The sequence below is a fragment of the Equus asinus genome, chromosome 6, assembly GCF_041296235.1.
Source record: "Equus asinus isolate D_3611 breed Donkey chromosome 6, EquAss-T2T_v2, whole genome shotgun sequence".
Lineage (NCBI taxonomy): Eukaryota > Metazoa > Chordata > Mammalia > Perissodactyla > Equidae > Equus > Equus asinus.
In genome coordinates this window covers 44,500,695-44,513,806 of record NC_091795.1, presented here as the reverse complement: position 1 = coordinate 44,513,806, position 13,112 = coordinate 44,500,695, and the positions used below count along the sequence as shown (strand labels likewise).

The 13,112-nt window shown below is 43.4% G+C and overlaps 2 protein-coding genes across 3 annotated transcripts in view; one reads left to right on the top strand and one right to left on the bottom strand.

The window, feature by feature from the left end:
• GKN2 (gastrokine 2) overlaps positions 1-13,112 on the bottom strand; it is a 69,260-nt gene that overhangs the window by 47,297 nt on the left and 8,851 nt on the right. The gene's annotated exons all lie outside the window — the stretch shown is intronic.
• Positions 3,279-13,112, top strand: part of ANTXR1 (ANTXR cell adhesion molecule 1) — a 218,814-nt gene continuing 208,980 nt past the window's right edge. The window contains exon 1 of one of the 2 annotated variants that reach the window (XM_044772614.2): positions 3,279-3,830. In XM_044772614.2, the coding sequence (XP_044628549.1) occupies positions 3,679-3,830 (152 nt within the window). In that variant the 5' untranslated portion in view covers positions 3,279-3,678. Of the gene's footprint in view, positions 3,831-3,962; positions 4,193-13,112 lie in introns of those variants that run through there. The other variant, XM_070512010.1, reaches the window with a different exon arrangement.

Here is a 13,112-nt window from a genome sequence, read left to right as displayed (position 1 = left end):
CCGGTATCCTAAAATATCTTAGGGTCCTTCCTTGTGGCATATAAAACATTCAAACATTTGCAAGTTACCCCCTTATTCCTCTCTCTTCTTGACAGTGAAGTTTCCTCTTCCTAGAAACCCAGTACAGGCCAACGTCCCCCTGCACTACTCCACCAGAATGCTCCTTGCTGACACAATGACACTTGTGTCAAATCAATGGGGTTTTCTCAGGGCTTATCCTCTTGACTTCCACAACAAGTGGCATCGACTGCTTCTTCCTCCAAGAAGCTCCTCTCTGCCTTGACTTCCAGGTTTCCACTCAAACACTTCCAAGTGCATGGTTAATAGGTCCTGTGTTTCTCCAACCCCAGAAATAACTATCTGTAGCCCCAACATCATCACTTATATTGTTCTTCCACTGACTTGAGCTTGAGAGGTGGAGGAGTTCCTTCCAAACCTCATATTTCTATCTCTATGGACCTTGAGAAAGCCAATTGGTCTCCTCCAGAACACCAGGGTCCTTGGAAGGGATTAGGAGCCCCAACACCCTCAGTCCAATCAGAGCATTGAGAGTTCCCTCAAGAAATTGGTAAGATTTGCATAAGGGGATCTTGTTACTTGACTATCTCTGAACTGTGAAATTAATCTGGGAAATACTAGCAGGAGCCCATCAGAGACTCTTTGCAAGTTCTCCTCCAACCTCAAGCGACTGATCCATCTCTCCCATTTCTCTACATGCACTAATTTTAAGGCTGCTACATCCTAACAACTAAAGGAAAATGTTGCCAATTCAAAGAACCTGAAAATGTCTCCTCTTGCAGACCTGCTGAGTCATCAAGGTGTGATCACACCAGGGGCTTCATATACCCCTGTTGTAGACTGGATATCTTTGTTTTACTTCAACATTCCCTGAGGATAACCATATCCTCCATAGCTCAATGTCAAGTTCACTTCATGGGCATATTTGGAGAACACCTCCTCATAGTGAATGAGGCTGGCACAAAACACTCTAATTGGAAGAGCCGCCTGGAATGGATTTCTCTGGGCTAGAGGGAGAGAAGGGTAGAGCGATTTTAAGACCTAGAGATGGTCACCAAGTATTAATAAAACTCTTCCTAGAATATTGGAAGAAAAGCAGAGGAAGCTGAGACATTCAAGCGTCTGAATCCCTTTAATCACTTCTCTGTCCTCTAAAGCATCATCTTTGTCCCAGAAGACCCTCTACCACTTTCTCCCCTTCCCCATAACTTTGTTTCATACTGAATTTCCTTCCCGCTCTGGGAGCTCTGCTCTCATCTCTCTTTAAGAATGGTGTTTCTAACTCTGAAGAGCTCTGTCAGGGCACTTCTGATTCCTTCCCACACTAAATTCCTAAACTGTAAAGCTCTCAAGACATTCCTCTGTTACCCAAACTCTAAAGGACCTAAGAGGTCCCTAGGGCATGAGGATGAGAGAAGACATTCTTGATGCCTCTCTGACTTCTCCTGTCCCCTAAATTCCTTTCCACATTCAAGCTCTTTCCTATTTGCCTATCCTGGCACCCACAAATGTTCTCTCCACTACGTTTTCTTATCTCATATTCCTTTTCTTTCCTAACCAATTTCTCCTGGTTTCTTGCTTTCATTTACCTGCTTAATTTCTATAGATTTTCCCACCTTCTTTCTCAACACAGAGCTGCAACGAGGCCAGGATGGGTTTTCAATCCTTTGGTGAAGGAGAAGGTATGGAAAAGGAAGACATGGACAAGCTAGAGTATTTTGATCTCCTCCCAATTATTTTTTTCCTGAGCATAGTAATTCCCAAAGAATGGGTGTCAATAGGTGTTATTTGAAAAGAATGGTTTCATAGTCAAGTATACCTGGGAAATACAGTTAGGTAATTTTTTTTCTTAAAGAAATTATCAAAGCTTTAACATGATCATAGGCATTTACTAGATGTCTATTATTGCGTGACAAATTGCCCTCAAAATTAGAGGCTTAAATCATAAATACACATTCATTATCTCATAATTTCTGTGGATCAAGAATCTGGATTTGGCTTAGTTGAGTGGTTCTGTCTTGGGGTCTCTCGTGAGGCTGCAGTCAAGATGTCGCCCAGGGCTGCCGTCATCTGAAGGCTTGACTGGGGCTGGAGGATCCACTGCCAAGACGGGTCACTCACATGCCTGCCAAACTGACACTGGTTGTCCGCAGAGGATCTCAGTTTCTTACCACATGGACTCTTCCATAGGGCTGTTTGAGCAACCTCAAGACATGGCACTGGGCTCCCAGAGCAAGTGATGCAAGAGAGCAAGGAAAAAGCCACAATATTTTTGATGACCTAGCCTCAGAAGTCACACACCATCATTTCTGCAACATCATATTAATTACACACAGGTCAGTCTTATCCATGTGGGAGAGGGAGTGTATACCAGGAGATGAGGGACATTGGGGATCATTTTGGAGGCAGGCTAGTTCAATGCATTATGAATTTCTCAAATTTAGAGGCTCACAAGTGGAGGGGAAGATGTGTGTCTGGAGGAATAATCTTGGAAATTGGAGCAAGAATGATATTGAGGACTCCCAGAGTGGAACTCATATGAAACTAAAACTGAGCTTCTGTCTGGAACTGGGGCTCGGAGCCCACTGTAGAGGATCCCTCACTTCAGAAAGGCTAACACAGGACGTCACTGCCAGTCCCAAACTGTTTACTTCCTCTGCCCTTAATCAAAGATAGGGTGACAAAAGTCAAAGTTCACAGGCTGAAAAGAACTTATTACAGGCTTTCTGAAATCTGGAGAAAGAGACAATCTAGAATGCTCAGCTGTTCCATGCCAGGAGTAGCCTTCTCTGTGGGACTCTTTATGCTGTTTTCAACCACATGACTGGACCCCAACAGTCTCTTTTATGATCTGCGCTAAGACTACTGTAAGGTCATTTGGATGATTCAGATCACAAAGGCCCCGTTCTTCTCTACTTCATTGCACAATGGCTTGTCTGCAAAGGTCCCAGCGTGGGGTCCGAGCCACGGTGCTTAGAGAAAGTCCGTTCTCATCAAATGTTTACAGTGACCTTAGCAGCAGACGTAGGATAGAAAAGGAAAGGACAGGGATAAAAGAGGCTAGAGAGTGAGAACTAGGAATGGAGAAGAGGTAATGGAGAAAGGAAAGGTGCCTGAGAAAAAGGAAGAAGAATACGGCACAGGGGACAGCCACGCTCCCGCGAACGCCGAAGAGTGCTTTCTCCATCTCCGGCCACAAGGTGGCACCCTTTGAACTTTCTTCCTCCATCAAAATGAGAAAGGGGTGGAGAGGAGGGAGAAAAGGCTAAGCACTCCCCCAACCAAGAACAATTTGAAAACCCACCCCATAATATTTAAAATCTGGGACAAAGAACCGTCAGGACGGAACTGCTTCAATTGCAAAACCTCAGCGCAGCCTCCGGAGCGGCCGGCCGGCCCGAGTCAGGAGCAGCCCCTTTAAAAAAACGGAGTACAGTATTGGGATTCTTGAAACTTGAAACCTAGAAACAGAATCGAAGCGGAAACCAGAAGGAAAACCTTGAACTCCTCCAGACAATTGCTTCCGGGGAGTTTCAGGAGAGCGAGGGGGAATAAAGGGCCCGAGAGGAGGGCCCCTCGGATGGCTCGCCCCTGAGGGTCCTGGCGAGTTCGAGGAGCGTGGGAAGGAGAGGACCCTACCCTCTCCCTGGGCTGCAGGTCATGGCCACCGTGGAGCAGAAAGCCCTTGGCATTGGCTTCAAGTGTCTCTCTTTGGCCACTTTTGTGCTCATCTGCGCCGGGCAAGGGGGACGCAGGGAGGAAGGGGGTCCAGCCTGCTACGGGGGATTTGACCTGTACTTCATTTTGGACAAGTAAGTGCCGTGAGTTTGCACCCTAGACTAAGCTGATGATGCTTTCTTCCCGGGCTGGGCTTGTTGGCAGGGTCGCTTTGGGTCAGGCACGCATCTCCAGGGACCAAGAGCGCTGCGCCTTTGTCGGGGGAGCGAGCCTCCCCATCCTTCTCCTTCGCTGCCCGAGCGCCCGCAGGGGAGCCGTCGCCGTTTGTTTGGGGACAAACTTCTTTTCTGCCTTGCTTTCTGTGACCGAGGAGCGTGAGTTTGAGGATGCTGATGCCCTACTACGTTTCTGTGAATCTTTTCCGTTTGCTTTAGAAACATTGATGAGAAAAGCTTGCTTACGAGAGGCATAACTTTTGGGCACGTCTAAAGTTAAGGTGTGTGGGCTTTTAAAAGCCAATCATCTCTTTAAAAAAAAAATCGCTGTTTTACATAATGCATTGTCTTTGTTCCTAATAATATAATGCATGCTGCCTGGGCAGTTAGTGAAAATAGGCGAATTTCTCAACCTCGTCATCACTGAGTTTTAGGCTGGGAAATTCTTTGTTGTGAGACCGTCTTGTGCATTGTAGGGTGTTTAGCAGCATCCCCGACCTTATTCGCTAGATGCCAGTACCACCTTCCTCCATTCTCTCTCTCCCAATCCCCCTTCCCACAGAGGTCACAGTGGTGACAACCAAAACTGTCTAGACGTTTCCAAAATTCCCCTGCGTGTAAGTTCCCCCTTCCGCTAGTCTTGAGAACCCCTGATGTAGGCGAATTCAAGTTCTTGACTGGTGGGCTACCAGGGAGGTGCAGGAGCCCTGGTTTCCTTCTGAAAACAGATAGTGGTTAGGCTTTGGGGCTGTGCTCAAGGGAGAGCTGAACTCTGACCAATTAAACACTTCCCAAATCCCCCTTCCATGTGCCAAGCCGCAGTCATTCCAGGAAGCTTCATTGCTATCTACTAAAAACCGACTTCAACAATAAAAAGCCCCTCCGAGAAGATCCACGTTCGTTAAAACTGTGTGAGCTCCCCAGTGCCAGGGAGCCTCTTGCAGTTACAGTGGTGGGGAGATGAATTTCACAGACTGGAAAGTATTTGGGAGTTGGAAAAAGAGTCCTGCAAAATAAGCTGGCCAGCTAGACACCAAATGTGCTTTGCAGTTGCCCCTGGAGTTCGGTTTTTCCGTAAAGGCTGTTTTGAACTCCAGATTCTTTGGATGAAAAGTGAGATCTCTTTCTTGCAGATTTATGAGAAGGTGGATACTGAAAATATACTCTAATGCTAAGAAATGGAATTCCTTTTGTTACTTCTAGTGGCTGGGAGCACCAGCTCACAGATTCAGAGACTGTCTGAAAACAGAGATGCCCGTCATTGTGCTTTCTTTTTTTAAAGCCAGTTCAGAAGGACATAAAAGGGAGACTTGAAAAAGTGGGCAGAATCACCATGTCCCTAAGTGGAATGATTCCATACTGTAGAGATAATCAATTCTCCTCAAATTGATTTATAAATTGAATTAAACTTTTCAAAGTTCTGAAAGAAGTTATTTTGGTGGTGAGAGAAATTTAACAAAATGATTTCAGGTTTATCTTAGAGAAAAAACAGGTAAAAAGAGCTAAAACATTTTTGGAAAAGAATAACGAAGAAATATGTATACCATCAAATATTAATAGGTATTATAAGGCGAATTAGGAAAAACAGGATGGTAAAGGCCAAAGGATAGGTGGACAGAATAGAAAATCTAGAAACAGATCCAAGGACATGTAAGTGTTTAATGGAAGCTCAAATCAGTGGGGAATAAATTTGTTATTTTAAAAAACGATTCTTGGACAAGTGGTTGGTGACATGAGTAATGAAAAAGATTAGATTTCTACTTTACACCACACACCAAAATAAATTCCAGAAGGACTGAAAATTTAAATGTTTAAAATGAAATGATGAAAGAACTAGAAGAAAATTTAGATGAATATTATTGTAATCTTAGATTTAGAGCTTTTAAAACAAGGCAGAAGCAACTAAGAAAACTATAAAAAGATTTAAATATAATAAATTGTACAGTTCCATAAGTTAAAAAAATGCCATAAATAAAAGATAAGTTACAAAAACTTTGCAACATAAATTACTCATTATAGAGTGACCTTAATATAAAAAAGCCATTTAAAAAAGTTGATCCCGATAGAAAATAGACTTACTACATAAATAGTTCACAAACTACATATATAAAAGTCAATAAACAAACAGAAAAGTTCAGCTTCACTGGTAATCAAAGAAATGAAAATACCAAACAAGGTGTTATTTAAGTTGGCAAAGATTTTTAGAATTACAATATTCAGTGTTGGCCAACTTCTGGGAGATAGGCACTGTCATGTCTTTAAGGAAAATATAAACTGATATGGTCCTTCTGGACTTGCACAATCCAGCAGAACTTTCTGTGATGATGCAAATGTTCTGTATCTCTGCTGTCCAATATGGTAGCTACTAGCCACATGTGGCCACTGAGCACTTGAAATGTGGCTAGTGCAACTGAGAAAATGAACTTTCTATTCTATTTAAGTTTAATTAATATAAAGTTAAATAGCCACACGTGGCTACCATGTTGGATAGCACAGACAAGAAGATTATTTGTTAATGTGTCTCAAAGTAAAAATCCAAGAGTCAGAAGTAACCTATATATGTGTTTATAGCAATGCTGTTTATATAATAAAGCTGAAAATTACCTAAATGTCCAACAACAGAGAATTTATTGTTATGCATGTTATATGCATAATATTGAATATGCATATTATGCATGCTTGTAAGTGATTTTAAGAGAAATATTTAATGCTCATAGTATACTCTTGGGTGAAAATACAATTACCAAATATAATGTGCATTACGATTCTACCTCTGTAAAAAAGCTAAACACCCACATGTATATATCTCTAGTCACCCAATATGTAATAGTATTTTGTCTCTAGAAGACATGATTTTTAAATTCTGTTTTTATGCTTTTCTGAATTTCCAAAACTTTCTACAATGAACATATGTAACTCTTATATTCAACAAAAATAAGTGACTTTGAGTTTTTAAAAGCTCCTTTCAAGTGTGAGGAGGGTCTCTAACCAGCATGCTGAGCTCAAAGCCCCTCTTGATTATGGAGGATGCTGCTTCTTTGATATGTAATCCTAGAGTAAATTTCTTTTTTTTTTTTTAGATTGGCATCTGAGCTAACATCTGTTGCCAATCTTCTTTTTTGTTTTTCTTTTCTTCTTCTCCCCAAAGCCCCCCAGTACATAGTTGTATATTCTAGTTGTAGGTCCTTCTGGTTGTGCTATGTGGGACGCCGCCTCAGCATGGCTTGATGAGTGGTGCTAGGTTCATGCCAAGGATCGAAACCAGTGAAACCCTGGGCCACCAAAGCAGAGCACACCAACTTAACCACTTGGCCACATGGCCAGCCCCTAGGGTAAATTTGTAAACGCACCATAGGATCCTTTGCAGTACAATGGGAACACAAAAATACTCTGGGAAAAAATGGTGAGGAAACCTTTAAAGGTACCTACCTTTACGTTTAGGTGGACTCCTCTGACTTCCTTCCATTGTTCTATTGCTTGAAGAGAGGGATATTTTTATGCTGAATGAAAACCTTGCTAGAATTTGGTGTGACAGTGTGTACACCTCCAGCTTGCCATCTTGATCCAGGCTAATTTATATGATTGTTGAGCCCAGAGCTGGGGGATGGGCCAAAAGACAGTAATGGCAAACAGGCCCCTGGGTGGTCCCTAAAGACTTGGTCTTCTGTCCTAGAAAGACTCTCCTTGAAAGGTGCTGTCCAGCACCCAACCACAGCAGAGTGGAAAGGGAAAGAATGCTGATGCGTTTTTTTCCTTGGGCTTCTAAGATACTTTGTCCAGCAAGATACTGTCCTCAGGCTGAAACCAGTGGATCACAGGACACTAAATTCACCATTCTTTTCCCCACCCCTCAATTCCCTTTTTCCCAGCGAATGGTTCTCTTCTTTTCCATGACATTAAATCTCAGCTCATTTCAGCTTTAAGTAGGATGCAGCTCTGGCCTGGAGGGAACCCAGATTATACATTTAATGGAATGTCATGCTTTCTCAACCAGGAGCAAAGACTTCATAATGATAACCTAGACCACCACAGTAACACAATAGGGCATTATTAGCGGCTTTGGCGACGGGGCTGGCGGACTGGGCTTCACAAGGCTTTATACTGATGGAATTTCATGTTCATTTCAACATGCTTTTCTGGTTACAGTCAGGAAAAATAGATTGCTGGGAATTCAATCGGAGATTTGAAAAGTCAGATTTGGAAGGCCTCTAGCCACAAAAAAACAGCCAGGAGCTGCTAGCCTCCTTTAAATCTTCCAGGGGATTCTCCAAGATTAATGCACTCCGTTGACCAACCCGCAGACGTGAATGTACCGTTCCCCTCTCACAGGGCTCTTCCACTATTACACTATATATTATGTATCACATATTGATCTATCTTATAGAGAGCCATTAGTCACTCAAATGGAAAAAGTGGATTCTCCATCATGAGTCTCGTGGAAGTGCTGGTTATATTCATGTGTGCCCTAAAGGCTTCAAAAATAGGATGATGGAGTAGAGAGCAGGACAAGTGGAGGAGACGGTGGGCTGGAGAGTGACAGTAAGCACTAAATAGCTTTATTTATAGGACTTCCCAGAGCCACAGCCTGTCACTCAATAAATCCTTACATTTGCAAAGGCCCTCCACAGGCTCGCCATGTGCTTCTTCCCCATTAGAGCTCCGGAACGCCTCCCTCTGCCTTCTTTTTTGTTCAGTACCAATTTTCTTTTTCTCTTTTCCCGCATACAAGGGGACTCCATCTTGCCACTCACCCAGAGCTCCAACCCAAGCACCCCTTATTAGATGATCCCATGATGGTGAGGATCAGTAGACCATTACTATATGTTATACTTCAGGGATATGGCATTGAATAGGTTTTTATAGCATTAGACTGGGACCCACACTACCAGGTGTAATATTGTTTTTCTGGGAAAATATCTTCTGGGTTTCCAGCTACTAACTTACAAAAGAAATCTCTAGCGTAAGAACTAAAGTTTCCCAATACTTACGCCATCTCACAAGTACCCCAAAGACAACCTGGCTTGGTACTAGGGCAAGCACTGCTGTCTCTAATTTACAGATGAGCATACTGTTCAACCTGTGTCAACACACTGGAGTAAGTGACCTGCCCAAGGACCTAGGATTAGATCATGACAGTGGGGACGATGTCTGCTCCTGACTCCCAGCCCAGCTCTTTCCACTCATCACTGCCCTGTACAGTTGGGTCATAATGAGAAGCACATGGCAACACAACTAGAGGAACTGGGCGGATTCCAGGAATTGAAAGTCCCTGCATCAGAGTTTCAGTAAATGATGGTGCAGAAGGCAATTAAGTTACTTAACTGAGGAGCTACTGTTCTGCTGTTAAATCAGCTCCAGTTGATTGGAAGTTTCAGGAACTCCAGTCCCTGCTGTCCACAGAGATGCTTCAGAGATCTGGGGGTTAACTGATGGATAGGACTCTGAGGACATTTGATTATGACGCATTTGAAGGTCCAATAAATTAGTAATGTTTTCAGATTGAATCTGATGGCAAAGGGAAATTCAACTCTGTAGAATGTGTTAAAACACACAGATGTAGCTTGTTTTCAGAAATGCTTTGGAGGAGGGCTCCAAGTAATGAAAATGCAAAAATGGCTCTGATTAAGGAAAACAGTCCTTTAGAAGGCACCTTGATAATGCTACAATAATACTCCTAAGAGGCATCAGAAAAAAAGTTTTCCAGGGGGCCAGCCTGGTGGTGTAGTGGCTGAGTTCACACATTCCACTTTGGCGGCCAGGGATTCGCCAGTTCTGATCCCAGGCACGGACCTATGCACTGCTCATGAGAGGAAGATTGGCAACAGATGTTAGCCCAGGGCCAATCTTCCTTACCAAAAAAACCCCAAAAAACAACAAAAACTTTTCAGGGGCCAGGAATGTCTTTTTCTTTCTTTTTTTTTTTGGTATTGAGATAGAGTCTGTGGTTGGTTTTAAATGTTCCTCCAATAGGTTCCAGATTTGGAGAAGACTTATCAGGCCAGGTGTTAGTTAGCAGAGCTGCCTACAAATTGGAAGGTTTGGCATATGGGTCTAAAATAAAAGTAAATAAGGCAGAAGTGTTTTGTTTTGTGTTGTGTTTCTGTCTGGGTCAGCCAAGTAATTACCTCTGATTTCCTTAGCTGTGGAGACCTAGTAAAACTCAGTGTCAAGCTGAGAATAGAATCCAGGAGTGCTAGAGGAAGGCACCCATCCTAAGATGACCTGTAATTATCTCCAAGTGCTAAGGGACTCCCAGTGGTCCAGGAACAAACTTTGGCATCCCTTAGCGAGGCTTGGCTGTGACATAAATGCAAATGGGATTTGCTTTATGCTAATTTAGAGCATGTGTCTATTTTTGATGTGTGGCCAAGAGACTGGGTTTCACCTCTCCCAGCCATTAATCGGCAACAAAAGACAAAGTGGATATGTGGACGTTTCCTGACATGTTTCCCAGACGTGCCAGGGTCGTACTGACAAAAGTAATGAGATTTTTCAAGTTGGCTGAGCTGAATCTTTCATTCATTTGACATAAATATGTTCAGTCCCAATCACGAGCATGTACTCCATTAAAGGCATGGATAACACAGTGCCTGTTGCAGGCAATGTCCTGTTCTGGGAGCTGCAGGAATGTAAAAGAAGCAGGAAGCAGTCCCAGACTATTTGCTTTTTAGGCAGAAGGACATTAGAAGGACTCCAGGCAGCCAAAGCTAAATGCTTCAATGAGGATTTGGGGCAGGGGGCTGGTAAAGTCAATTTTTGATCAATAAAGAGAAGAAATAAGTAATGTTTACTGAGCCCTTGGGACCTGCCAGACACTGTGGTAAGCACTTTGCCCATGTGATCTGGTTTATTCTTTACAACCACATAAGGTCAGCACAGTCATGATCACCATTTGACACATGAGGAAACTGAGGTTTAAAAAGGTTAGCCAAGGTCACTCTTAAGGGGGGCAACTCAACCTCAAACCCCAGCCTCTCTGACTCATGATCTACGCACAAAGATGAAAAGAAGCTAAACATGCAAAAGAACATTGAATCAATCAGGGTAGGTTAGGTTATGCTGTGGTAACAAAAAATTCCCAAAATCTCAGGGACACAAAAAAACAAAGGTATAAACCTTGGTTTGTAATCTCTGCCTGTGCTGCATGTCTGATCAGGGCCAGCAGGGGCTCTGCTCCTGGTAGCTGTCCTGGAAGCTAGACTGGTGGTGACTCTTTCTTAACACCAGCTTCCACCATCATGGCTGCAAGGGAAGAAAATACTGAGGGTCTCTGGCTGGCAGTGAAGTGCTCCTGCTGGAAATGACACACATCCTTCCTCCCACTCACAACACACTGGTCAGAACTAGTCACGTGGCTTCAGCCTATGGAAAGAGGATGAAAAAATGTCATCCTCCTCTATATAAAAGGAGAGGAAAGCCAGATATGGGTGGGTACTAAAAGCCTCTACTACAAACCTATAATTAAACAATGCTTTGGCCTGAGTAAGCAAGAAAGGAGTAATCACTGAGAGAAGGTAAAGAGATAAGACTTCTGGAAAAGGATCAGCTTGGAGCTAGGTCTTAGATATATTCGTCAACCTGGAATTACTATCAGACGTGACAGTTCAGATCTGCCCATGAGGCAGTCATGGCCCCTGCTCTTTCCTACCTTCCTCATTCCTCCCATACTTGAGAGGAAATGGTCAGCACAGTGGGCAGATGATTAAATTAGATTAAATGGAAGGTAAAAATGGAGATTAGATGCTTTCCTGCTATCTAAGTATTACATGAATATATTGGAGAGCTAAGAATCTCTTTGTCCACAGTTTGTGGATTATGACGGAATTTGAAAGGCTGGGAAGGGAGAGCAGTCCCCGGAACACTGCAGCAGCTGAGCCGAGAGGAAGCCCGGATATTTCAGAGGCTGATTCAGAGTTTGAATCAAGAGTATCTGGGCTACGATCAATGTGTTTCTCAATGGGGGTGCCGGTGGCATTTTCAGTCGGACAATTTTTCACTGTGAGGGGCTATAGGATGTTTAACATTTCTGATCCTTACTTTACAAATAATGTTAGCTTCCTGGTCATTGTGATAATCAGTAAATAAACGGCTCTACATTTATATCTAAATGCCTTCCTGTGAGATGGTACCACCCTTATTGAGAACTCCCCACTGAAGGACTGCAGGGTAGAGCAAGGCATGCCAATGATGCTGAGTCCTAGCACCCCGGGACTACATCTGAGTGGGAGGAGCATTCATCTAGAGGAACAAGGAGGAAGGCCCTAGTGATAAGAGGGCCAGTAGAAATTGTAGACCTTGGAAGTGAATATGCTAAACCAGTAGTTCTCAACCAGGGGTTGGATCAGAACCTCAGGAGGCCAGGGCAGGCATATATATATGTATTGGAAAAGGTTCCCGGGTAATTCTGATGTGGTTCTCTCCCTCCCACAATAAACTGTGAAACTGAACAGGAAGACAAGAAAATCTGCCTCGTAATGATGGCCTTTCCCCTCTATGGTGAGGATGTCGCTGAGGCAGCAGACCCCTCAGAACCGGACACCAAGAAGAGTTCTTAATTTTAGATGGTGGCAGGAGAAGCCCAATATGATATGGAAGAGGAAGAGCAAAGGTCACCAATGGGCTATGCTTTGCCTTTCAGTGTAACCACATCCTGCCATGTGTGCATACACATGTAAATCACGGTGTTCACTAGGACAGTCCTTTGTTCCTTTCCTGTCAAGACTCCATACATGAGATGTGCCCCAGTGCCTCACAGGAATGAACCGAGGCTCAAGCACAGGAGTTAAGAGAGCCAACTTCAGAATCAAGCATCTCTGGGTTCAAATACCAGCTCAGCCTTTCACCAAGCTTTGTGACCTTGGGCAGATTATTTAGCCTCTCTGAACCTTAGTCTTCTCATCAGTAAAATAGGTGTTAAAATTTCTGCCTCACAGAAGTGTTGTAAAGATTAAATAATATTAGATTAAAACCTTTAATGAAGCTTTTGGTATGTGAGTGTCCAGATGATAGATGGTAATGGTGATGTGATGATGATGGTGGTGGAGGTGGTGGTAATGATGGTGGTGGTAACGATGGTGGTGGTGGAGGTGATGGTAATGATGGTGGTGGTAATGATGGTGGTGGTGGAGATGGTGATGATGATGGTGGTGGTAATGAGAGTGGTGGTAACAATGATGGTGGTGGAGGTGGTGGTAATGATGG